The sequence below is a fragment of the Falco punctatus genome, assembly GCF_963210335.1.
Source record: "Falco punctatus genome assembly, chromosome: 5".
NCBI classification, from domain to species: domain Eukaryota; kingdom Metazoa; phylum Chordata; class Aves; order Falconiformes; family Falconidae; genus Falco; species Falco punctatus.
The window spans coordinates 47,609,149-47,637,108 of NC_137584.1; the positions used below are offsets into that span (position 1 = coordinate 47,609,149).

The 27,960-nt window shown below is 41.5% G+C and overlaps 1 protein-coding gene across 2 annotated transcripts in view; it reads left to right on the plus strand.

Moving 5' to 3' along the window:
* OPRM1 (opioid receptor mu 1) overlaps positions 1-27,960 on the plus strand; it is a 77,948-nt gene that overhangs the window by 26,829 nt on the left and 23,159 nt on the right. Inside the window, exon 1 of one of the 2 annotated variants that reach the window (XM_080389797.1) lies at positions 1-27,564. This exon is cut by the window's left edge and continues 26,829 nt beyond it. In XM_080389797.1, the coding sequence (XP_080245923.1) occupies positions 27,227-27,564 (338 nt within the window). In that variant the 5' untranslated portion in view covers positions 1-27,226. The remainder of the gene's footprint in view (positions 27,565-27,960) is intronic. The other variant, XM_080389798.1, reaches the window with a different exon arrangement.

The following is a 27,960-nucleotide window of genomic DNA, read 5'->3' on the forward strand; positions in this document are numbered from 1 at the left end:
ATCTACAAACAAATTTACAGTTAGCTAGAGTTTTGGCCTGGATTCTCCAGAATCAAATGAAATACTACTCCTGACAGAATACTTAGGTTCTCCCATGAATACAGAGCAGATACAGGCTTTTCCCAGCCATAGTTCCAGCTTCCTGTTAGCATCAGTTGTTATACCGCAGATGCCTTTCACAAACTGGTGGAGCTCCAATCCTGACACTAGTTAGCGTTTCAATCCCTTTACTGCTCTTGGAAAATGTTTCCAGAGCTTTATTGTTCACAGCAGAAACCTCCTCCCAATATTGAGCCAATTAATGGTTAATTCATGTCCACTAGCTTTGCTAGCCATTCCCTTTAACCTAGTTATTTCCCCTTCAGCAGTTTGCCCCCACCCCACCACCCCACACCGACATGCATTTTCAGATAGCAATCATACCCTCGCACAGCTTGCATTTTGCCAGTTTAAATGAACCAACCTCTTTTAATGTCTTCTCACAAAGCTTCTTCTCTTTCCCTCCTCCTCCTCCTAGCAGTCCCTCTTGGCAATGACTTGTGAGGTCTTCTTTCCTGAAGCCAGGGCAGCCAATTTGAATATAGTATTCCAGAACAATTCCACAGTGTCTTTTAAAACATTTTAGAACATTTCCCTTCTATACTGCTGATACTTAATCTGAGACTTTATGGAACAGCAGCTGGGTTTTGTTAATGCAGGATATTTTCAATTTATAGCACCCACATGACCAGGCAGTATAGTTGGGTCTTTCTTTTTCTGTGTGATTTCCAACTAATTAATTCCAAGCTTGTCATATAAAACCACCTTATTAGCCCCTAAATTCATGACGCTGTATTTTGTATAATTAAATTGTACCTTATTTCTAGTACTAGAACCTTCAGTGTGAACCAGAATCCTCTGTATTATATTCTGCTTTTTTTGCTATTTGTGCTGAGCCCAGCTCTGTTTCTTCAATAAATTTCAGTAGCCTTCCACTTCTTGTGCACCATTTCCCCATACCTGAAATGTTGTTCCATAAGATCAATGGGAGTGATTCATTTTGACTTTCTGAAACTACAGAAGGTTGCAGTTAATGTTACTTTATATTTAGGTCTTCTCTTTGCTTTTAATTATTTGTAGCTGCTAGTACAAATTGGTTGATTATGGAGGATTTCACCCATTCTGCTATTCTGTATAGCTATTTAAAATACAACACTTATCTTTTGGAGAAATAAGGCAGTGGATCTGTTTGAAGATTGGAATATTAGAAATACTCCATCTGCCCTCTGCTCATAACCTCAAGTAAGGCATTCCATCACTGGAGATTTTAGAAAAGGATAGACAAACATTTTTCAGAAGTGTATTTTGCATATTTAGTTCTGTCTTAGGGCTGGGGATGAACTAATTATGTTCCCAAGGTTCCTGTGTCTTTTCTCATTCTTAACAGACCTTAATCAGCCTGTTTACCTATGCATTTTAATGGTCAGCAACTATTGCTCACCTTGTGTTAGTACAGTGTCTTAAATACAGACTTTTCTGAGGGTTTTAGACCAAAAATTAAGAAAAAGCATGCATTTCCAACAGCATTAACATATTTTCTACATTTAACATATAGTTAATATAGAGTAAGGTTAATAATATTTTTTTTCATGGACTACAGTACAATACTGTATATAATACTGTATTATTTCAGAGAGGCTGAAGTTCTGATTCACTTTAATGTATCACAGGTATCAGCTTATCTACAGTTACTTGGATAGCAATTATGTAACTCTCATAGCAGCTCAATAAAAAACCCCTCATTTTATGTTGTAAATTCTCAATTTAAAAGTGATCTTATATAGATAGTATTGACAAGTCTGGGTCTTTTTTTATTGTATGTTCTGTTATTATTGTGGAAGGCAGCTCTTGCATTTTTATCTGATTTGCTATTGTTTTTAAATTTCTTAGTGAATGTAACCTCCAGGAAAAGAATATTAATGATTAATTAGTAGCCAAAGTAGAATAACAGCAAGAATGTGGCTTTGTAGCTTAATAGTTTGAGCATTCAGATTAAAGTGAGGAGTCCCTGGTTCCCGTCGCTGGTTTACAGACCATTTGTCTATTCTAGCCAGTGGCTGCTTGGCATGAGGACACAAGTGATTGTTGAAACAGAAGCCCAAGCTATTTACCTCCCAGGTGAACAGCCTAAACCTCTAGATGAAGATCATATATTTCTTTTTTTTTACTTGCTTTCACAACTACCCTAGACTCTTGTGAGCAAGAGCTGTAACAGGAAAAAACACCCACAATCCTTGGAGAAGGAAAATATGGATCCATTTTTTCATGGGGAAATGGAATGATGGCAGGAGATGCAGAACTCTGCATACATGTTGTAACCAGGGGGAGCCCTTGCTTGGCGAGGTGACATCTGCTTGGAAAGAAAGCAATGGTCACTGCAACATCACCTGCAACCTGGGCAGTATGCCCTGAAATTGCTCACAAGATCAAACGCCTCAACCTAGACAGGTAGAGGAGCACCTTCAATGACATCTCATATGGACTTCCTTTATTTTGCGGCAAAATGGAAATGTCACACATTCTGACACAGTGCTTCAGCTGAGAGAAAAGCTGCCAACAACTCGGGAGTGGCAACTGGATGCCAATTGTTCTATTTAATATGCTCAGGTAGCTGTCAACAGTGATAGCTGAAATGTACTTTAAGTCAGTGCCGAAGTTGAACATTAGGTCTTAATTCAGATTCCTCCTTTCAGGGATCTTGCCATAATCTAGTACTTCTATAACGCATATGCCTTCACACTATATTATCTTTCAGATCTGCACTGCAGATAACTATAGTGGTTTGGAAGGCTCCCTTTTCCCATTTTCAGTATGTCACAACCAGCAAAGAAAATTGAATGTGCAGATGTTTTACCGGAATTAATCATAACATGACCTTTTATTCTTTAGTTTATGGTACATTAAACAAACTGTAAATGTTGAACTTGTGACTTTCTGCTTGTCACAAGCATCACCTTTCTCTGCACCTACCGAAAATTCAGCATCTCATGCTTTCCTTAAAACTATTTTGCCAAAACACTGCAAAAAATGAAGTCTATAGCAAGCTGATTATATTCCTAACTAGCCCCCAAAGAATCTATTAGTGGTCAATACCTACATACAGTTCTGTTAGTCAGCAGAGAGCAATTTGGCCTCAGAAGGAATTATTTGCACAGAAGAAATGCAAAACTGTATCTACTTATTGATTCATTCCTTTATGTTTGTTTGAATACCGTCATACATATGACATATATTGTTAGTTCATTGTTTAAAATTTCAGAAGCATGGGATGTGCTGTCAGTGCTTGCCTTTCATCTACCAGTGAGCAGATCGCATGTGTCACAATGTTCAGTTTAACTCTTCTCAAATTTTTGCCCATGTGACAATTCCTTCTTCTGGTATCAGAACCTGGGCCATCCTTTTCTCAAACAAATCTTGGAATGAAATCTTTGGAAGGCCTGAACTGTCAGTAGCAAAAGCCTCCCTGTTGAGTCTTCTCCTTTTTCTTTTCCTTGCCATTCTTAACTGTGTACTTCTGACTTCACAAAACAAAACCTTTAGGCATCCCATGTGGCAATCAAGAATTTGAGCCAAGAGCTGTCAAGACACCCTACTTTTACCTCTGATTTTGAACAAAATTAAACTAGAAATTAGGAAGAACACTACTCAGAATGACTGAACAGAGCAAAAAATGTTTAAATTAAAAAATTACTCTAAAAATGGAAGGTCACCTATTCTATGCCTCCCTATCCAGGATTAGTTGTTGAGGAATGGTGGGCAGGCTACTCTCCAGCTTTTCTTAAGACTCTCCAGTTCTGAAGATGCCATGATCTCCCTAGGCAAGAGTTAGCTTTCTCCAAGGAACACATTCAACTGCAGATCCAGAGAATTGTCCCAGGCAGTGAGTGGTCCTGTCTTGCCTGTGACACAACAGTCCCCAAAGCATCAGGTAGAGCAATGGTGCGTTACATTGCCTCAGCTCCAGGGTGTGTGCCTCAAAGAGCAGGTTTACATTTTGCCTACTTTTGCACTTAAAAAAGAGCTCAGCTCTTACAATTTTTCTAAAAATCCATCAAATCTGAATAGCACCTTTGGAACAAACCAAACCTCCTCCCTTAATATTTCCATGCTGTGTTTGACTCAAGCCCACAGATCAGGGAAGGCTGAAACATGAATCTCGCCATAGTGATTGTTAAAAGTTCTTTTATATCATTTATTCTGATTATGCAGGCTACTAAAATGATTGAGTGATAAGAGATGAATTCCAAAAATGTTCACTTCCTCTAAAAGTTGGAAGCCTACCTGAATAAACTTCAGGCACTTGGTAATACATAGACACAATCTGTAGCTATTGGATTTGGTAGAAAGAAGGGCTAATGTAATTACAGTCTTCAAAGGAATCTCTTTGCTACAGTTATTTCTAGCTACTTGACAATGCATTGAATAGCATTTAAAATGTGTATCTTTGGTGGTTATGTGGATACCAATTGAAAGCAAAAATAAATGTGAGAGGAAAAAATAACTATTAAAAGTCAGAAATTAGAGTCATATTTAAAGCTAACTCATTAAGGTACAAAATTTTTCATAAGACCAGAGGAAAGTTTGAAGGAGGTTCCTGGAGCATGTGGGAAATGGCATATATATTAATTCAGTGCCAGAGGAGCACCACCTTGGCAAAGGACTATTCTTTTATTATCTTAATCACTAATATAAAATCATTTAAATGTTATAAAGTGACTGGATACCATTTTAGCAAAATAAGATAAAATATGTGTCCACTGCAGTCAAGCTAGTTCTACTGACTTTCTCGCTGGTGGAATTCCCTAACACACCTCTTTTTCTCATGTCAGTTTTCTATGTTGACATGAACCGCTTAAAACAGTTACTTATAAATGCTGCACTGCTACTTACCCCTTCTGTCCCTAGTGGTTGTCATGCATTATTTCCTATAGTATTTGATAGTAACTACCACAGTTAGGTCTGCTAGAAGAATTGGTTTAAATGCATAAAGAACGTAACTACCTGAATAAAATGCGCATTTGGTTTCTTTTCACATGCAACCCTGATTTAATTAACCTAAAGCATGTAATTTAAATAGGAAGTGAACTCATGTATACCTCTCTGGCTGAGTTGCAAATCAGGAATTCATAAACTAAGGTCACAGCTTTCTTAACATTCATACAGCATGCCTACAGATTTGATTTTTTCCTCCAAACATGGGAGCAATTCGAATAACACCAAAAATTAATCTGTCACTGGGTTTTTGCTTATGCAGTAAATAGCACTCTCTTCCTGAGGTGAAAACAAATGAGGTAAGACTAGCAGTCCTAAGCCAGTTTTCCTCAAGGTATGAGGTAGGGGCAAAGAAAAAGGAAAAGAAAAGAAAGGAAGCATTCTTCAGTTTGTTTGTTGTTTGGATTTTTTTTTCCCTAAAGAAAGAAGGCCTTGCTTTTCCACTTTTGCACTGTATTTTCTTTGACACAAATATTTTTTATAGACCCAAGGCTCTCTGGCTTTGCATGCTTTGTCCCAGTAGTTTTCTTAATGGAATAGCAGGTGAGGACATGCCTAGAAAATTCATGCAGTTTTAACATGGTAAAGGAAAATGCTGAGCAAAGAGTAGGTGCAGCTTTAGCAAACAAACATAACTACTTCTCTGACTGCATAAATTATGAACAAAAGAAATATACTTCCACCCCAGGAACTATTCACAAAGCTAATAATAGATGTATGTGTAAAGTATGCTGAGTCAAACTGGATGGTTGGCATATTCTTTGCATGCCAGCATTCAGGAAAAGCTCTTCCATCCTGCAGACCTTAAACAGCAGGGGTCCAGTCTGAGACCTGGGAGTCAGTCTGTAAAGTGTGAGCCTCTTCCAGCCTCTACAGGCTAGTCTGAGCACTTGTAAGGCCAAAACTATGCAAGCAAAGACATAATTTTTGCATCTGCAGTGCTGCCGAGTTACACACAGAGGTTCATAAATTCATAACTGACACCCAGTTAGCAAATAGGGAAAGATTCTTCCCATTTTCATTTGAGAAGAGTGCCCTGTAGTGCTGCCCTGCAGTACCGGAAAAAGCTTTTTCCAGCTGCTACAGACTTGACAAAAGATACTGATAATCTTGTGTAAACCAAAGCCAAAACAGAAAAGTCAGACACTGGCATCATTCCAATGACAACTATTTAAGTTCAGCTTTGACAATGGCATAACATCAGATTAATCAGAAAACCAGAGGTCAGCGAGTCCCTGTTAAGAATGCATATGTATTGGATGGCAAACAGTGGCCAAAACCAAGCAGAATATCATACACAAGGAAATATGGATTGTTGTAGAAAATATCTGCATACCTAACATGAAGTCATTGAATGGCAACCTTAATTGTATTAAGGCAGCCATGATTCATTGGTAGAGAGACACTGACTTTTGGATATGCCACGTTAAGTACGGGTGGGTGTTAATGTCTTTCACACAAGAGAGGGCTAAATACAAAATGCCTACAACTCAATTCTGTTGTTATGTACAGCTGACAGTGGATTTCTGATGAATATGTAAGGATGAAGATAGGTGTAGGCTGCTCTCAGACAGTAGAAAATAGCATTACCACATACCATACTTAATTGTCTACGAAAAAAATGCAAAGTTACAAATGGGAGCTTGGGAAGGCTCATTGATAGTTCCTCCTGGATTATTATAGGTCATTATTACCATATTTATAATAAAAACTCTTCCACTTAGAGAGAAATAAGAAAAGAAAAAAAAAAAGATGGTTGAGGAACAAGAAATCTGAGCATAGATTGATAACTGGCGTTGTAACAGTGACTGGAGAGTGATTCCCCACAATTTCTTTTTTAGAACATCTCAGTAGAAACTAGCAGGTGCCTAGTTCAAAATGAACAAAAGGACATATTTCTCACATAATGGATTGTTAAATCATGTACTGCTGAATGCCATGGATGGTGAGGTTACATAGGCTCAAGGGGGATGGGATAAAATCAAAGAAAAAAATAAGTCATATCTTAACAAATGCAAAGATACCCTCCCTGTCTCAGGAAGTCCCCAAGTGAAAACCTGTGGAAACCAGAAGAAAATGAGGAAGCACTGGTACATGCTTGTCCTGCTATTACCCTGTTCCCAACAGCACCTGCCAGTGATCACTACTGGAGTCAGGATTCAGGCTAACACCTTTATATTCTTACCCTGTATAAGGTTTTGTGAATCATCAATGGTATTCTAGCTTTTCCAAGTAAACACAGCCTTGAACTGCAGAAACAAGTCAGCAGGTGATATGTTAACTTCAGCGTCTGCTTAACACTGAATTCAGTGAAACTGCTGATATGATTAACATTAAATAAACCATACGGCCGGGATTCTTGTACTATTTAAGGACACCACATGGCTGCAATGACACAAGAATTCCTGAAGACACAACAGGAGGCTGGGGAAACACTATATAGGATACCTTTAATGGCAAAAGATGCCTATGCTCAAGCAACTGAACTTCAGCCTTTTTGGACTGGCCACTGAGAAAGGCCCTGTCATGACTGGGCCCCCTAATTAAAGTTCAGCAGCGCACATTTCACAAAGCTTTTAGGCAGATAATGCTCATGAACACTTATTCTGCTGCCTTGGGACACAGAGAAGATACACATGGTCTAAAAGCCAGAGGAGAAGGAATGCTCTGGGACCTGCTGTGGAGAACGTCAGAAACTTGAAGATTTTTTTCCTTTGGTTGATTAATGTAATTGCAAACCTTTGAACATAACAATAGAAACAACAGCCAAGTCCAACACTGAGTAATACAATGGTGTAGCGTTAGAAGACCATTCCATTCACAGAAGAAACGGTGATCCTCATAGACATGGAGTGATAGAACAAGACAAAAGATCTTGGTACCTGAACTGGAGGTTCTGGGAATAATAAAACATTCCACAGAGTGCCATCTCTGTGGTGAAACCTGATTTTGATTGCAACTTTGAATTTTAAAATTACAATTAGACCAAATGAGACTAATAAAAATAAATTATAGACAAAAACTAAACAAACAAGTGAACAAAAAAAAAAAAAAACAAACAAACAAAAAAAGCTTGGAAAGTAAAATTTTGGTCTGTGTGAAATTATTTTTTCTGGAAATTCTTTCTTGGTAAATTTTTAAATGTTAGCTTTCATATATAACTGAAATGAAAGTAAATGTTTAAAACTGTAAATTTCTCTGAGAGAATGAATTTCTACTCTGTCTCAGAGATTCTGCATGGCCTTGAGAAATTTACACAGGAACTAGTAATTTTAGAAAGAGACAGAAAAAGATGCAAGTAAATTATTGAAATTTTCACTATCTGACAATTGAAAACTGAATTGGCTTTTAGCTGCTAGACTTGTAAATTACATCCAGACCTTGCTTGGACATAAGGAGAAGGTATTCTTAATTAAAGTAGCATTATGGCCAAACTGAGAATGCAGTTTGTGTTCTCCATTTGTGGAGCTGTTTGGGACATAAATTAGTCATATCAGAATGGGTCACTGATTTTTTGGTGTCTCTAATTTCAATCTGGAATATAGACTCCTGCTTCTTTTACAGTGTCCTTCCAAAGAGAGATTTCAGAGGGAGGCAAAGGACCTGATCTTTTCTGCTATCTGGAGTACCAAACAAGGGAAGTCACATGCTGTATACAAACTACATCTCTCCACAAGCTGAAATTTTCTTTTCCTCTCCCTTCTTTCCCTCTTCTTCTACCCTTAATGCTAGAAATTTAAGCCACACAAGTTTAGTGGGCTTTGTAGGAGTGGGGAGTTAAGGCCAAAATAGAAATATAGATACATCTTTATATTAAAGAACATCACATAGAGTGAACATTGACAATACACATACCTATACATCCTTAAGCACTGTTATGGGATTACAAGCAAACTATCTTTACGAAACAGAATGGCTTCCAGCCTTCAGGGCACAAATCTATTTCCTAAAATGACTGAAAATGTCAGGTAATGATGCCTCATCCCCTCTGCAACACAAATATCTCCTAGCTGGAATGAAAAAATACTTTAAAAAGGAGATACCAGTAGTTCTAACAGCACACTGGGACAAAACCAGTCCTTCACTCTCATGAAAATGGAAGTTTCTGATGCTGCATAAAGCTACTTATATTTTTCTATACCACTAACAAAATTTCAAATCAATAGTTAAAAATAGCAAGATATTTATTACAAGAAGACACATCATCCACTAATTTCTGATGACAGATATGGTGATGAATATACTTTGGTTTATTTGCTAGTGTTGCTTGTAGAAAATCACCAGAAAAAAAAAAAAAATTAGGAAAATGTAGAGCATATGCACCAAGTGAGGAATCAGCTCTGGCACCTCCCAAGTACCTGCCAGAAGAGGTATGCACCCAGTGCAGTGAGGACACAGCTTGGGAAGTGAATGCATGTTGACAGATCCAGCAGCAAGGAGCTGTCTGGTTAGGAAACAGACAGGAAATGTGCACGGGTGTCTGGAAGCAGAAGCAAGAAGTAGCAAACAACTCCTTTCATCAGCAAGTTACATCAGGTCAACTGATCTTTTCTCCCCCACTCCTTTCTCTGGTCCACACATATGATAAGACCCAAACCACACCTGCTCAGTTGTTGCAGCTCACCTGTATCCCTTTCCCCCTCTCCAGGGCTGTGACAAGAAGCACCAGGGCCTATCACAAAGGAAGAAGTTGGTACTTTATTATAACACAAACTTACAAAGAAACCTTTATTGTAACACAAACATACAAAGAAAACTAAGCAGAATGAATTCAAGCAAATACAGAATCAACTGTCTTGAAAAGAGAGAAGTCCACTGGCTTTCACAAACCTAGCTCAGTTTACACCCAATAGAGCAAAAAAGCTGTTCCTTCCTGGTTTACAGTGCCAGGGAATTAAAAAAAAAAAAAAAAAAAAAAAAAAAGATAAACCTATGTCAAACTTCTGTTGCCTCAGCCTGAAAAACTCCTGGTTTTAGCCAACAATAATGATTTCAGCTTACCCCAGGGAAATACAGGTCATGACATGTTCTCATGGACAAGTTATCACATGGGAATACATTGAAGTTCTACATTCATTTTAATTAAATTTGGGCACTGAACAGAGGCACCTGTGTTAGGGATTTTGAGGTCCAGCATAGGCCATCATGGACACAGTCAGCAGAGAGACAGAAGCTTCCTCAGGAGAGAGAACTCCCTCTTGCACACAATTCAATGTATTTCCCACTGCCACTGACTTAATACTTCTCCCCACTGTAGCTCTGTTCTCTGTCCCTCTTGTACATTCTGCAAAGCTGGGACTTCTTCCTCAGTTCCTGCCAGGAAGGAAATCTCATTATTGCTGGGGCTGGTATAACAGCAGGTGCCGTAAGAAAAGTGATACTGGAAGTTGCTGCACTCTTATGACACTCAGGCACAAAAGAAAACTTTCCTAGCAGGACTTGGAAGGGAAGAAATAAACTCACTGGCTTTCTGAGTTATTTATTAGAGCCAGATCCTCAGCTGCAATTAACTCTTCTGTATTACAGCTGAAGGACTGTATGCATTTGCTTACATTTTATTTTGCACTTCTACTCCAACCCCAAATAGCATTTGATGGTACAATGCTCTCCTGGGTGCTTGTGTTTTGAGAGTTCCATCAGAAGGGCCACCTGACTGATCAAGTGGGCTATTGGAAAGCATGAATCATGGGGTGCTTTGAAACCGGCTTCACCATACTTGTATATAAAACACCTTTATTCATTCAAAGAGGGCAGACTGACTTCAGCCATTCTTCTGTACAAATGATTCATTCCAGGACTAATGAAACTTTAAGGTTTTGGCAACCCATCCTCCCACAATCTGCCATATCAAAGGGCAAACTCGCAATGATGATCTGAACTCTAAATTCATGTTCTAATTACTATGCTTACTCTACTTGACCTTAGAAGCGGTACGGGGACTGCAAAGACAGTCATGCATGGCACGTGAAATCTTTACAGTGGCAGGATCATGGCTCCTTTGTGCTTATTTTCACACTGACTTCATAGGTTCTTAAAAGTTTCAGGACTGAGAATTGTTACTATTTTTATATAAATAAAGTCTTGAACAATGATTTCTCACTCTCCCTTCAATTGTGAGTGATTTCAATGAGCAAAAAAATCTCATACCCTCTAATGCTGTATTTGACCACTGCACAAGTTCAAGTGGCCTTCTAACCAAGAAAAGAACACTTCTACCTGAGAGTAACTTGATGAAAGATATATATACATGAAAAATTATGCATTCAGTGGATAAGAACCATTTTGTGTGCTACCACTGTACGTGTCATCTGAGAATTGCAGAACACTTCTGAAATGTTAATTGAACTTCATAATACCCTTCTGAGATACATAAAAGATGTAATGGATGCTTCAGCTCCTCAGTAAAATGTACTAGCTTCCAAAAGAGAACCAAGAAATTATCTGGCAGTATATAAACACTTCAACAGAAGTAAGAAATGACAGCATATTACTTTGAAATAAAACAAAGGGAATTCTGTAGCAGTTTATTCTAGAAGGCTAAAGCTTCCTTTTGCATCGGATCCACTGCAACATTAATGTACACATAAGTCAGGAATTAATTTTTCTTTCCTATTAGGACAGCTGATCTTTCAGTAATACAAATGCCCCCAAGCTCTTTCTGAAGTATTGCTGCAATAACAATTCTGCCAAAAAGTGCCATCTGTTGCTTCTCTCCTCCACCTCCTGCAACATTTGCTATCACTGCATGGCAGCTATACCATCAACTATGGCCATTGCACAACTTCCCAAACCTGTGAGCCCTGACGTGGCTGCAGTGAGAAGTGGTGCGGCCCCAAGCACCACCGGGGAGGTGAAGGGCTTCCTGTTGCTGTTTCCTTTCTCCTTGGCAGCCCCACTCCACGGGACCAAGACTCTAGTGACCTCGTTTGCCACGACTCTTTGCGCTGGTGCTCTACACAGTTGGTATAGCAAAAGGACGATCATTCCCTCCACCAGAACTTGCAATCTAAGTAAATCAAGACATAATCTGTCCTCCCATAAAATGTCTTTCCTCAAGTTCCTGTTGCCTTGTGCAACTCCACTGATTTCAGTGGAATTGTACTTTACTTCCTCCACTAATATGAAAGCCAAATCAGTCTTATAGATTTCTTTCTGATTAAATGATTTACAGTACATAAAGACAATGGCACCCAAAAAAGGAAGTTTTGCTATATGAATGTAATGCTAAGGGTAGCATACCCCAAACAGGCAAGAATAAGGCTAACATGGATACTACTGTTCTGTCATTTCAAGCACCTCAAATACATAAAAACATTTAAAACAAAAATTACACAACTACAACATCCACATTTTTATTCATCCATCATGCAACTTTTCATTGCATTCCCCATATGTGCTCCTATTTACCTCAGGCAGAAATGCATATGCTTCTTTATTAATTCTTCCAGGCAAAGACAACATCAAAGTCACACTTCAGAGGTGACAAGAAATCTCAACTTAATAGACTACAAATATTTCACAGAAGGGAGAAAACAAAGAGAGACAAGATATTCCAAAACATTTGAGATTATGGTATTTTCCATAAACAAACATTTCTACAACCCAAAGAGGGGGAAAAAAAGACTTTCATTTCAAATGTCAGTGTACCCCAACAGGACACCTTCCTATTGCCAGTGGCTGCTAGCATCTAGAATCTTAGTGACAAATTGAAGGTCATCTTCCTATATGTCATCTCCTACTGTGAATTAGCTTTTGAAATCACTAATTGATGAGAAATTACAAGTGTTTATTATACAGACAAGGGTGAAAGCTTCACTTGAAGTTGATTTCTTTCTACTGTTGTGGTTATTTGGAAATGAATCATCCCCTATGCTCTCTTTTTAGTAACTGCAGGCCACTTATAAATACACAGAAAATAGAAAAGGAAGGAAGGCAGAGCATAAACCACAGAAATTAGAAACAAATGTTTCTTTCAAATTTTAGGTTTTATGTCACTTAAAAATATGTAAATAAATACAGGACATCCTTACAACCTTTCATCCTGTTAGAAGTCTATCATCCCTCCCATACAAATGTGAAGACTGTGACTCAGGCAAGTTAGGTAATTTGCTGACTGTAATGTTCGATAGAGGCCTAATAATTCCCTGAGCAGAGTCTATGTGTGCTTGCATGTATTCACAACACAACTATTGTACTCTTGAATGCAATAATACCTCTCCATGTTCCGCTGAAATCCTATGCCATGTGGCAGTAAGAAAGATTACTACCAATTTGTAAGTTGCCTTTTGTACTTGTTTCAAAGAAATAAATGGAGCAGGTACACCCCTACAAGAAAAATTAGCAGGAAAACTCTTTGTCCTCCTGCAACATCCTCTTTCACTGTGTCCATCATTCAAAATGGACTAGTGTGAGAACAAGGCTACAACAGTTCACCTCTCTCCTCAGCTCATGAATTGCCAAGTCATAAGTGAAAGAAGGATCATCCCAAGATAGATCTTATTTCTGAGGCAAGAAAAGTGGAGAAATCTAAGTGCCTTTCTTTGGTGTATTATGTAGAGACACAATAATTTTAAGATGAAAACCTGAACATTTGTCAAAGGTGTGACAAGGATGAATGCAAGTAAGCAAGTTCAGAAAGATAAGTGATGTTTTCTGTCATAAATCTGAACTGAAGCTCCAGAGACTACATCAGCTTTCTGCTTAAGGTACTCTAGACAATGTTATTATCCAGTCATCTATAGAGGATTGGGTGGGTTGAACCAAGGGTTTCTTTACAGCAGGCATTTGCAAATGTTAAAGGGTATTTAAGCACCAACATCAACAGTTCTTGTGACTTAAATTCCCTTACCCTACATTTCAGGGAGAAGCCTCCCTCCGGTTTAAAATCACAGCCACCAACTTGTTCTTCCACTGCTGGCTGCCTATCCCTATGTCACTTCACAAATAAGTGCTACTGCTATGATGCTTTTTCCTTCATACGCCTTAATCTGCACCTCAAGGACAAGAACACTTGCAAAGGAGCTGGAAGGCCCGAGCTCACATCTGTCATGAGATCAAACATACTTAAGCACAGTTTTTAGCAGACTGCTTAAAGACTAGATGATACTTCAGGTACCACTGGGAGAAAAGAGGAAGCAAAAGCTTTTTCTTTCTGGAAGCTGCTCCACTTTGCTGTGGATAATTAACTGTTTACTTAGTCAGAGCAAAGGGACAACGATAATTCCCAATTCAGCTGTTAAGGAGCTTTCCTTCCTGAGGTAAACCTTAGTACTAGTTCCTATTCCAGTGAACACTGTAAGTATAAAAAATTTAGCATCTAGTGATAAATGGCAGCCAAACAGAAATGTGGAACTTTATGTTTTGGAAAAGGTTTGTGATTTAGTGGTCACATATCTAAACCTTTTGGTCAAACTGACCCTTTGTAGCTCAACTGATGACTTGACTTTTATGGACTCAAGTTGAGCTGTGTTGCATCTCAAGGCGATTATTCCCACCACCCAGTGACTCAAAATGAGATTCAGCCTCCCTCAGTATTTGCAGGGGTTTCTAGGACTGCACCTGCTGTGTATGAGAAGCCAGAGTTTAATATCAGACTCTTTATGGAATTCAGGCTTTTCCAGTGTATCTCTTCCTTTTCTGCTATTTATATGTTTGTTTAGTCTTTAGTCCTGCTTCTGCCTTCTGGTTTAGAATCATAGAATTCATTAGGTTTGAAAAGACTTTTAAGATCATTGAGTTCAACTGTTAACCCAGTGTTGCCAAGTCCTCCACTAAACCATGTCCCTAAGTGCCACTTCTACAGCCTTTGCTCAGTTGGGGTCAGTTGTCCTGGCGGTGTCCTCTCCCATCTTCTTGTGCACCCCCAGACTACTTGCTGGGGGGCAGGTGTGAGAAGCAGAAAAGGCTTTGACTCTGTGTATATCTCTTAAGTGCAAGCTTTAAAATGTAGTGCTCAGAAAACAGGGAGCCTTCCAAAGCAGTCCTGAAAGAAGCAAGGTATGCTGCCCACAGCAAGAGTGCACGCAGATGTTTCAAGGAGTATTTTGAGTATTAATTGCCATGGCAGACCAATCGAGCAGGATACAACAATTACTGGCATGAGCTGGCAAACACAGGGCCTTCTTTTACACTAATTGATACTTACTGGGAAGACAAAAGAGAGATTAATTCAGCTTACAATATCAGTTACTGTGGAAAGGTTTGAAAAGAAAAGCCTATGGCATGCCTGTAGGTAATTGCTCCCAGTCAGGTTTGCCACTGGTGCCTTTTGCAAGTGTTGTGAGGACACCGCTTCCACAATTTGTATGAGCCTCTAAAATTATCTCTCACAAATTACTGTAGATATGGTGGTGAAGTATGCTTCCTCTGCATGTGGAAGAATGGAGAGATAAAGACTGTGAGGAGGTGTGCTGAATTTTTATTTTGGCTCATTCCAGTTGTGTCTCAGCTCTGGCTTATGCTTTCATGAGGGAGAAAGGAGGTTATTTGAAGGGCACATCAACAGTTTTCTCTTTATCTCCATTTAATATATTTTATTCAACTTAGCTTGGTTAAAAAAAAAAGGCAAAAAAAAATTCCTAAAATACAACATTTACTCTTTGAAAGAATTTCCTAAATTACAACATTTACTCTTTGTTAAAAAACATCACATTTCTTAGAAAATATTTTTATATGATTTAAGGTCCATAATCTGAGCCAAGAAATTAATCTGTTCATAGTAATTTACAGTCTTTCTAATATAATTTTTATTAGCCCTTGGAAATCTTCCACCAGCTTCATATAATATACATAATACCCTAGTGGAACACTGAAACGCTGTTATTCCTTTAGATTTACCGAATGGCAGAAGCTTCTTCTAGGAAGTTTATTTTAATGTTTTACATTAACAGCAAGCATATTTCTGTTTATATCAAAATAAAATGTTGCTGTGTGTGAACAGATATGTAAAGATCATTTGGTATCACCACCGGCTTCTTATATTAGAAGTTATCTGAGTGCAAAGTCTTATTGTAGAGTTTAAAAATCAATAATTACCTGAAAAAAACAAGTAACATCTCCCCACAAAACACTGGAAAACATGTTCTTAACTTTTCCAGTGATGCTAAGAAAGGTCATTACTCCTTGATTAAGATTTAAATTTAAAATACTATCTTTAGGACTTTTTCAAATTCAGTAAGTCTGTTTTAGAGGCAAGACACAAACATACATAAAACCCTAAAACACTAACTTAGCTATCATAGCATTGACCTCTCTGTCCTTAGCCGACTAGCTGGTCCAGCTTCTGAATCGAGAACAGAGTCCAGGGTTCTTGTTTCCTTGCGCACCAAACAAGCAGATTTAGGCACTTCAGAATGAGATCCACCAAACTCTTCCTGCCAAGGATGTGACCCCCTGTGTTAGCTGACTTCAGATTTGTCAAGGACAAAGGCAAGTGTGACAACCTGCCCTCCTCGGTGAACTGGAGATAATAAAAGGTATCTCCCTTCCCCTGATCTTTCCCCCAATCCCTGTCTAGAAAATGGACAGTTTTATCTTCAAAAATAAAGTTGAAAGGCACTGATTTTAGGCATTAGTAATTCTGGATGATGACTGACATAGTTTCAAATCCTTCCTTTATGCTGTGAAAACCTCAGGAAAGCAGTCTACTATTCCAGTTGAATTTGTCTATTCAATAGGAGAAAATTCAAGATTTGATGGATAAAGAAGAGGAAAGCAAGCACATAATCTATAATCTAATAATTTGACCATAGAGAGAGACCTTCTCTTCCCCCTAAAAAGAATCATTCTATTTTATCATTTAATACAAAATACCTAAAGAATCTTTGCAGCAGGACCAGAAATCTCCCCAAAAACCAGAAATCACCCAAAAGCACATACCCTTACAAAAAAAGTCCTCACTCTCCTTTTGTGGAGGCTGACGTTCATCTACACATAAGTAAGAAATTTCTCAACAAATTTGAAGGTGAAAATCTAGGTGTCAATGGATCTCTGATTTCTCCAGAATCAGGGAACAACTGACAGGTTCATAGTTTTGAACCTCAAAGCCTAAAGTATGCTGATATCCTTCTGACCAACATCATCTTGATATTTGATATTTTTGTCCATGACAGGATAATATTTTAGTTAATTTAAGGCAAATTACAGCTCCTAAGTAAACTGCATTGAAACTAAGGGAGTATCTAAAGGGACTGAAGACAAGGAAGAGTGAACTCACGTAAACGAAGCTCGCTAAAGACATCTGGAGGTCCTTCCAGAAGAACTGAGATAATTAAACTCCCATTTAATATTCATAAAAAACAACATATCCCTTTATGGGAGACATTGCCAGGGTGATCTGTTAGGATGCTGAACACCTAATATTTAAATCTAACTAACCCTAAGTATATCTCTGCTACAAATTAACTCTCCAGAAGGAAAAGTGTACATGTCTCTGATTCAGGCAAGTCGCTGATGACTGCGCTGTCATCCCTCAGCTTCAGCTGCACACTTTTTTCAGCACTTTCATCTTGGCTCAGTGTATTCACCCTTTGTGAGCAAACAGCAGCAAAAAGGCAATAAAGTAGGAACATTATAACAGAAAGAAGCAACCATCCTTTTTCATGCAGCATGACTTTTGCAATACATATAACACTGGGAAGTCACTACCAAAAAGGGAAAGAAAACTTGCCACAGCCTTGCCAGTACTTAGATTTTAAGTTCTATCCTTGAAATGTATATTGCACTTACAATTTAAGGAGGCAACAGTTCCTCCCACTGAAAAAAAAAAAAAAAAAAACCACAACAAAACCCTTTGATAACTAGAGGGAACATGCAGATTTAATTTTAACATGATGCTTTCAGTTCATGTGGTTAAACTGTTTTCATTAAAGGGCTTTTTAAAGAAACTCAGCATGTATTTTTCCTTAAATTGCATAAACTTAAAATTGGAAAAACAGATACTCCAATCTTGTCCAGTGCAAGGAGGAGTAATTTCCCAAGTCAAGCCCATCCTGAGAAGTGAGACATTGAAAATTGTCTATGAAAAGAAGTATGGATAACTGCGGCTGAAGTCACTGCTGCTGACTGCTTGTACATTTTGGATTGTTCCCCCAGCTTTTGATAAAAAGAACAACTTCACTGTTGCATGCCAAAAGACAAGTCTGAGAATCTAACTAAATCTGACTAAAACAGGTGTCAATAAAGACAAATATGTTTAGTGGTACAGGGAATCTGCCCCAGGGGTAAGTTAATCAACTGTTTAAATCAAATCCTGCCTCCTCCTCTCTCTCCATCTTTCCATTAGCCAGAATCCAAAAATTTGCAATTTTCCAGCCTTAGAAGCTTACAGCTGGCTTTCCTCAGGGCTGAAGATCATGATTTTGCCTTGAGAGCGAGCTGCCATATGTGCTTTACCTAAACTTCAAAAAAATTGAGATTCATTTCCCAATATTGAGGTTATCATTAGGAAAGACAATTATTCAGACTCAGCACCCTATTTTTCTTTCTCTAAGCTATGAAATTTTAGAAAGGCAGGAAGGTGCACTCATATTATTATTAGCTCTCTACAGGTTTTTTTGCCTCCACCACAGCAGCCAGGGGAGACCTGGAACATACTAGACATGAGTGACTGCATGGCTCTAGGGGTGATACAACCATGGGACCCACATAGACGATCAAGAACTTCTAGGAAAAGATGGGATCCACCTGCAGTGGGGCAAAGGTCCACAAGCTGGGCAGCCTGTGAGTATAGCTTTGAGTTAGGAATGATGGGGAGGGAGTAGACAACCAACAATCAAGTGAGGAAGTGGTGGACTGAGGTCACAAGCAAAGTAAGCAGGACAATGTGAACAGGAAATAATTAACAAAACAGGGCAGAAGGAAGCCCACCCCAAGGGTATGCACACAAACAAGCAAGTGCTTACAGGACAGCTCTAACACCTCCTCTGGAAAACCCACATGACTGGATGCCGTTCTGAAATGCCTGTTCACTAATGTGCATGGCATGGGGAGGACACAGGAGGTCTGAGCGCTGTTGCAGGGTCATGGTCTCATTGGGATCACAAGGAAAAGGTGGTATAGCTCACATGACTGGACAGCTGCAACGGAGGGCTACAGGCTCTTTAGGAAGGACAGGCTGGGGCAGTAAGGAGAGGAGAGAGCAGTAGAATGCACAGAGCTCTGTCTAGGGACAGATGAGGACCCAGCTGAAAGCTTATGGGTCAGGATTAGTGGGCAGACTAATGTCCTAATTAGGCAGAAGACCTGGTGACAAAGGACAAGATAAAAACCAACATATTCAATGCCTTCTTCTCCTCAGATCTTACAGATAAAGTGCCCTTCAGCTATCCTAGGCCCAAGCCCCTTGAGAAAGTCTGAAACAAGGAGAACCTACCTTTGGTGGAGATAAGTTAGGGAACATTTAAACAAAGTGAACATACACAGGTCCATGGGCCCCGATGGGACACACCAAGGAGTGCTGAGGGAGCTGGCTGTGTCACTGTGAGGTCATTCTTGGTTATCTTCGAAAGATCATGGTGATCAAGGGAGACTCTGGAGGACTGGAAGAAAGAAAATCTTGTCTTCAGGAAGGGCAAGAAGGAGGATCTGGGTTGGCAGGCTGCTCAGCCTCAGCTCAGTCCCTGGAAAGGTGATGGAGCAAATCTTTCTGGAAGCTATTGCCAGACAGCTCAAGGACACGAAGGTGTTTGGAAGTGGTCAATATAGATTGTTACAAAGGGAAAGTCATGCCTGACCAACCTGATAGCCTTTTACAGTGGACTGACTAGTCTGGTGTTTGACAGGATAGTAGTGGATTTTGTTTATCTTCTCTCTAGCAAGGTTTTCAATACTGTCTCTCATAACATCCTCACAAACTAATGAAGTATGGACTAGATTAGAAGACAGTGAGGTGGACTGAAAACTGGCTGAATGGCTGGTCTCAAAGGGTTGTGACCAGCAACATAAAGTCCAGCTGGATAACACTCAGTCATTAGTAACATACCCCAGGGGTCAATACTGGGGCCAGTGCTGATTAACATCTTCATTAATGGGCTGGACAATGGGGCAGAATGCACTTTCAAGAATTTTGCAGATGATATAAAACTGTGAGGAGCAGCTGATACACCAGAGGGTCGTGCTGCCATTTGGAGGGAGCTCAACAGTCTGCAGAAATGAACTAACTGAAATCTCATGAAGTTCAGCAAGGGGAAATGCCAAGTCCTGCCCCTGGGGAGAAATAATCCATTGCACCAGTACAGCCTAGGGGCTGAGTGACTGGAAAGCACCTTGGCAGAGCAGGCCTTGATGGTCCTGGCAAACAGAACGTTGACCATGAGCCTGCAGTGTGTCTTCACAGGAGAAGTGGCCAACAGCCTCCTGTCCTGCATTAAGAAAAGCATTGCCAGGAGGCTGAGTGACATGATCATTCCCCTCTGCTCAGCATGGGTGAGGCACATCTGGGTCCAGTTCTGTGCTCCCCAGTACAAGAGGAGACATACTGGAGATAGTCAAGCAAAGGTCCACGAAGATGATTAAGGGACTGGAGCATCTGACATATAAGGAATGGCTGAGAAAGCTGGTATTGTTCAGCCTGGAGAAGAGAAGGTTCAGGGGTATCATATCAATGTGTATAAGTACCTGACAGGGCAGCATAAAGAGGATGGAGCCAGCAACTGGCACAAATTGAAATACAGGAAATTCCATTTAAATGTAAGAAAAACATCATTACTCTGTGTGTGGTTGAACACTGGAACAGGTTACCCAGAAAGGTTGTGGAGTCTCCATCCTTAGAGTTATTCAAAATCCAAAAGGAGAGCCCTGAACAACCTGCTGTAGATGGCCCTGCTCTGAGTGGGCTGTAGGACTAGACAATCTCCAGAGGGGCCTCCTCATCCCAGCCGTTCTGTGATATCTATGATCTAGGGCACTGGCATCATCCTGAGCATTTGCACAAGTACTGAGAGACAGGATAGCTTTTTGCTTTGCAATAGACCCCCATCTTCCCCCTTGCAAGGCAGCTGAAGAACAGAATTGATGAAGACACCATCAGGTGAACGTGCACACTATGACTGATGTCAGGGCTCAACCACTGGTGCAACAAGGTTCATGACATGTGAGAATTACCCTGTAAATACAAAATGTGGAGCTCAAACTGTGCTTGGACAGCTGCTGTTGACCAAGGTATGCATTATCTTTGGCATGTTTTATTTTTATATATAAGAATAATTAGGAATAAAACTAACAACATACTTAAAACGTCCCATTATTTCAAATTAAGAGTTTTCACATGGGAACTGCAATGATGGCAATTATATCAGTAAAGTTACATTAGACAGAAGAATTACCCATAGTAGATCAAATGTACCTCTTCCTTATCACCTCTTGTAAGTGTTGCAGAGGAAATTAGAAACAAGAAAGGATTTGAAAAGGACAGGACATGAGTTTGGAGGATGGAATAAATAATGCAGTCCTAAAAAAAGATCCACAAAAGATGCCCAGGGAAAGGTTTCAGAAATGCAGGCAGGTAGAGGCAACAGAACATTAAGTTTGATAAACTTGTCAGGCAACAAGATCCCAGAGTTGGGTTTATGAAAAGAATCAAAAGCTCACACTTCACACAGAAGCAAATTGAGACTATTTCCCCATTTGAAAATAAGTAAAGCTTGTCAGATTTTTAATTCTGTAGCTTTTAACTATAATGAAATTAACCAAAATACACATTGGAAAAGTCTCAAAAACATAATCAACATTTTCCCTCTCCTTTTAATTCTGAAATGAATTTACTTCACAAAATAAAATCACATAGAGAAATCAAAAAGCTAGGCATCACCATGCCCACTTTGTAGCAATCTCACAGTGTTCTTACACTCCAAGAATCAAATTCTTCTCTTTATTCTGCACCATTGTATAATTTAATTTCATTAAACAAATAATGGTTGGTAATTGCTCAATGTCACATAATGCTTTATTTTCAATGCTACCAAAATGGCATTAAACTGTGACTTAGAAGTGATATTTGTTACAGGGCAATTTACGATAGCTCCTCAGAGTCTTTTGTTTATCTCAAAATGCCTTGTGGAACCTGTGAGGCCCGTAACAAGTACTTTTCTAGTGCATTGTGAGGATTTCCTAGAAGTATGTGATTTTTTTTTTCTTTTAATTGCCTATTTGGATCTTCTCCCTTCAGCAAAAGCCAATTTTATTGCCACAGAAACGATTTTCCTTACATTACCATCTGCAACTGGGCAGAGCAGTCAAGTCTCTGTGGACAGTATTTCTCCAACAGGTGCATCCTTTGCAAGACACACACAAAAGCTATCACTCATAACTACAATTATTAAACCTTGAAGATACATTTTATTTTTCACAAGTGCAGTAGAACTCAGATATGCTGGAACCTAAACAACTTATTTTCAACTAATGGGTTTAGTATTTGCCACCCAGCAGATAATCCTTATCTGCAGAGATACTGTCACAACTTGGCAAGGAGACACAGGTGGCCTGGGTCACTAATGCAGAAGCAATGCAAATGACTGAGGCTGCTTCTTCAACATGAACAAGAAAAAAGCTGAACACAGAAACTTCTACTTTCCAAAAAGATAACTGACTGCAGACCAGCTTCATACATGAGTTATTATTACATTATTATTATCCATATGCTAGAAAGCGAGGCAAAAATGCTACTATCGAATTTGTTAAAGCATTCAATTAATTTTAAGGACCCAAACTGTAGCAAGTGCATCACATATTCCTAGCACCCTAGAATTCATAGCAGCCCTCCAGGCCATTTGGGCTGTTGGCACTAGTGTTCCCCACCTCCAAAAATCAGCCCTCACATGGCTACTATAAAGCACAAACTAGTCAACTGTAAATATACAGCTTTAAATGATGCGTACACATATTTCATGCCAGAAGTCAAGACAACTCTCATTTCCCCAAGTGAGCACCTGGTTCTTTCACAGCTAAACACTTGTATGAGAGAAGGAAAATCCTCGCTACATCAGACCAGTGATTGACCTCACATCTAACCTCTCTGACACCGGCTTGTACTAGACACTTAAACTAAGTTGGTTTTGTCTTTGACTCCATTAGCACCTGTCCATCTCCCCTTTACTAAGGCACACCACAGTCCTACTCAAGCCTCTCACATCCTGGATCCTTCCCTCACTACTACCTCCCTCCTACCAAATGCTCCATACCCTGGGCTCTGCATTTCTTCTCATTAGCTACCACCATTTACTCTAACTTCTTCAGCTGGATATCTCTTGGGGTCCTGCTGCCAAAATCTACATCACTATTTTCATTGTCTGTGAAGATTAGGAGTGGAATTTTCAAAAGAACATAGGCCAAGGTAAACATTTTTACAGATCCTGAAGTTATATGAAAGAAGTGTTGAAATCTACAATTCTAGATGACGTTTATTTCTCATCATCAACATTCTGTAGCCTAAGTCTAAGTTTCAGGATTATGTAGCATCATTATATAAAAATCATACTTAAAATCCCTATACATTGAACAACGAAGCTTTTATTTACTTCAGGAAAGAAAGATAAGTTTTGGATAAAACATTGCACTGCAACTAAGGAGACAGAGGCATGCTGATCTCAATTAGTATGACTTTGGGTAAAAAACTTCAAGAACAAACAAAACATAGAAATTGAGCTACATTAAATAAAATATCAGCTATTGTGACCACAATCAGCCCTTCTGGACACTGAAAAATTAATATTAATTAACAGACTTGCCTGTAAATTCATAAATAGCATTTTCCAGGCTACACATTCCTTACATTGCATGGTGAGTTGGGTTCTGCCCAAACCCCACCCAAACCTGAAACCAGGTCATACAGCCTGCTAGTATCATGCATTGATTTAAAATAGCCTTCACAATGCTGCTACCAAAACATTATCACTACATCACATTAAGGATATCCTTGAGGGGAGAAAGGAGAATGTGTCTTTGGAGGACTTCAGAACCAGTTGAAGGCTATGATGCAAACAGCTCTGGGATTTCTGAGATCGGTCTGTCCTTCCCCTCTCTTGTGTAACTTCTCCTACTCCTCACTCTGCACAGAATACATGGATACAGCACAGGCTTTTAGGTTACACACCACAAGGAGAGAGAGTACTTCCACCAGCAAGGAGTGCACAGCCTGCTCCAGACCCCTTCTTGCCCTACTCCTAGAACAAACAGGTCACACCACGATGCTACTAGCGTACAGGCTGTCTTTACAAAGTGCCATGCCACATCAACCCATCTCTCAGCTCAGTTTCTTAACTAGACTACAAGCAAGGCATCTGGTTTCCATTTAGTTTAGGACTTATGGAGACGGTGGAAGTGAATGATTGACATGAAACTCTGGTTTTGCTATTGAGATATATAGTGATATAGATATATAGATGTAGCTGTAGAGATAGAGATAGAGATACATAGCTGCATTGGAGTGACCTCACCAACCAGCTCTCTCCTAGGACAGTCTTTGACAAATTCAAACTATTTTCATCCTAAAACTCTCTGAAAGTCTTGAGTCTTTCTCAGGCCTTCAGTCCATCCATTTCTACTTACAGCCCTGGAAGCTTTCCCACTGGTAGTGCTTTGGCGGAAAAGAGACAAACAAAAATTTGATTTGAGATGGTGGTTGTGATTCTGACCCCAACCTGATGTTGAAGCATCCATTTAAAATGTACATGTCTCAAAGCTATGTATTTCCCTTTTCCTCATGCACCATACTACTACCCACAAGAAGGAATTACTAGTCTGCAACTTCACAAATACCTTCTCAGCAGAATCTTGACTACACAGTCCTTTATTATCTGAAATTATTTGAAGAAAGGGTCTCATGCATTATCATACTTAAAATGTCCTTCACCACCTGAAAGCATTACTGTAAAGATTTATTTCGTATTGCCTATGTCCTTGATAAATAACATTTGTAATAACTTTGCAAAGAGGTGCATTTAACTATCATTCTCCTACCTTGGAATTTTGCTTAATGAGGCCTATCTTAAACAGGTTCAACTCCCAGGGCTTTTTGCCAGTCCCCTCTGCAGCCCAAGTTTTCATCTGCACCTGCCAAAAGGTTCATTTAATCAGGCATAATAATTCTTTCATCTTTAACAAGAAAGACCTGTACATAACACTAGATTTACCCAGGCATCTATTTTTTAGGCTTTTTTAAGACAGTCATTTTTAATACACTGAAGGCCCTTCTGACAGCAAGGATGATACAATTCTGGCTACGACACAAGATACAGAGTGGGTCTCCTAGCAGCCTTGATTTTTGTTCCCCATCTTCCCCACTCCTTCCACAGCCAGGCACAGGTGCATTCAAAGAGCTAAATAATAGTTGTGTCCAGACTTACATTAAACTCTTCTGATGGCTTTGCTGGGACACAGAGAGTGGCTCTTGCATGCTATGCACATACCCAGAGATGAAAGTCTTTGAGAACGGCCCAGTTTTAAAGCCTTGCTCCTCCCGCTCTGTGTATGACTAAACATGCTATACTCAGCAAGGGCTAAAGAGGCAGTGACCTTAACCATGTGAAATCTCTGAGTTCTTGCTTTCATTTCCCCTTGTCCACAATTTTTTCGAGTGACAATATAACTAAATAATATTCTAAAGCTCTTTTCTGAATATAATGCTAAATGGGTCTGTCCTATCAATAAAGAATGCTGAAAATACTCTCTCTGGCCATGAAGTAATACATGCTATCCACCAAAAGTGCCCATTAACAGCTTACTTGATCTTCTTCCATTTGGCTATACGACTGGTAAGACTTGACAGTACATAATTTGAAAAAAAAGAAATACCACTTACCCAAATCTACATCCCTCCCAAAGTCCAGTGACACTCCTTTCCCATTCCCTCTCCTTCCTCACTGCTAATGATCAGAGGTACTTCGGAAGAGTGTGTGGTCTGATTCTACTGCTGTTACCTGCCCTGACTGGCACTGGTTCCCATTGCTTGTGGCACAGAAATACAGGGACTCCTCAGACTAAAATGCCTGGGGGTTTGTGTCTTTCTGCCAGGGCGCAACTTGCTCCTTCTCCACTTCTGCCATTACCACTCTTGAAGTAGTGGGAGGCGCTCTGCACGTGGTGAGCAGATACACCAAGCGTGGGTCCATGATGAGGCGGCAGGAGCAATCACTGCCAGTCTATCGCCTTCCTGCTCACTAGAATTATTTTTTCTGCCTTACCAGGGATCCCCTCTGATTTCACTGATGAGACAGCAAAAGACCTGAGCCCTAGTAATTAATGATCCGCCATCCAGCAGGCAGTCCTGGAGATGCACCTCTGTGCTCATCTGGAACAAACCGATCACAGAAGCCTGCTGATGCACAAAAGCGACGTGCAAGCCAAGCACCCGGTACAATGCATGTACCGTTCGGAGAACGGGTTTGACACCTTCCTTATCTGTGTTATCGCACCCAATAACAATATACACCAATGTCTAGGGGAGCGCATCTCTGGAGCTCCGGGACAGCAAGTCCTGAGAAGATCCTGAGGATCCCTGAGGTCCAGTCATTCCCAAAGCACAATTCTGTTCACAGTCACCCCTCCCCGCGTGGAGCCGTAAGGTTCACCACATTTTATGACAAGGCTCAGCTATCTCTGTAATCACAGAGGACACTGTTTTCTTAAGATCCCTGACTCGCTACGTTAATCAGTCGCGCAGGGATCTCCCCCCTGCCCCGGCCCTTAGCCCGCGAAGAAAGCCTCGCCCGGTGTTTTCTGCCTGCTGTTCGCCGCCGGTGCCTGCGGCGGCCGGCACGGGCCCGCCTGAAGCGCTCTGCTTCCGAGTGCCACCCGCTGGGCAGGGGAAACCCGCTGCCGCGGCCCCGCTCCCCGCGGCCGGCCGGCGGCGCGACGGGGCGGGCGGGCCCGGCTGCGTACCCGGTGCGCCCCGGCGGGGGCTCCGCTGGCCGCGAGGGGCGGGGGCTACCCGTGCCCCGCCGGTCCGCGATGGAGCGAAGGGGCGAGCCCCGCCTCCCCACCGCCCCCCGCCGCCCCTGCCTCCACAGGCCCCTCCTCCCCTGCCCGCCCCGCCCGCCGCACACATGTGCCCGCACCCAGCCGCGGTGCGCGGTGCCGGGGAGGCGGTGGCGCCCGCCCGCCCCGACGGCGCGCCCCGCCACAGCAGCGCAGCGCGCCAGCACCGCGCCGGGCTGCCCTCGGGCGCGGAGAGCCGGCGGCCGCGCTGACGCCGCTGCGCGCCATGGCTGTCGCCTACCTGCTGGGCAACGGCTCCGCGCCGCTCCTCGCCGGCGCCCTGGAGCTCCCCTTCGCCGCCAACGCCTCCGCTGCCTGCCGCCCCGCCGCGCCACCCTGCGCGGTCGCGCCGCCGGGCGCCTGGGGCAACGGCTCGGCGGCGGCGGGCTGGAACCGCTCCGAGCCCTGCGGCGGCGCCAACGGCAGCGCGGGCGGCGGCGGGCCTTGCGCACCCGCGGGCGGCGGCCCCTCCGTGGTGACGGCCATCGCCATCATGGCCCTCTACTCCGTCGTCTGCGTCGTGGGGCTCTTCGGCAACTTCTTGGTCATGTATGTCATCGTCAGGTGAGTGCCGCCCCGCCCCGCCCAGCCCCGCAGCCCACGGCCGCAGCCGTCGGGGCGGACGCCCCGCCGCGGGGAGCCGGGCTGCGGGCCGGCGTCCCGATGGGGGACGCTGCGGCGCCGCTCCGGCAGGCAGCGCGCAGAGGGCCGCGCTGGGGGGTGCGGAGGGGCTCCTGCCCCGCGGGGCCGGGCAGGGGGGCTATGAGAAAGCGTCGGAGCGGGTGGTCGGGGGAAGAGAAACTTGCGGTGGGGCCGTGAGGAGCGGCCGGGCTGGGCGGTCTGCCAGAGACCGCTGCGGGTCCGGGGATGCTCTACAGAGCCTCCGGGCTGCAGCTCCTCTGCGGGCTGCTGTGGCCAGCGAGACCTGAATCCCGCAGCTGTCCGCTGCGGAGGGAGGAT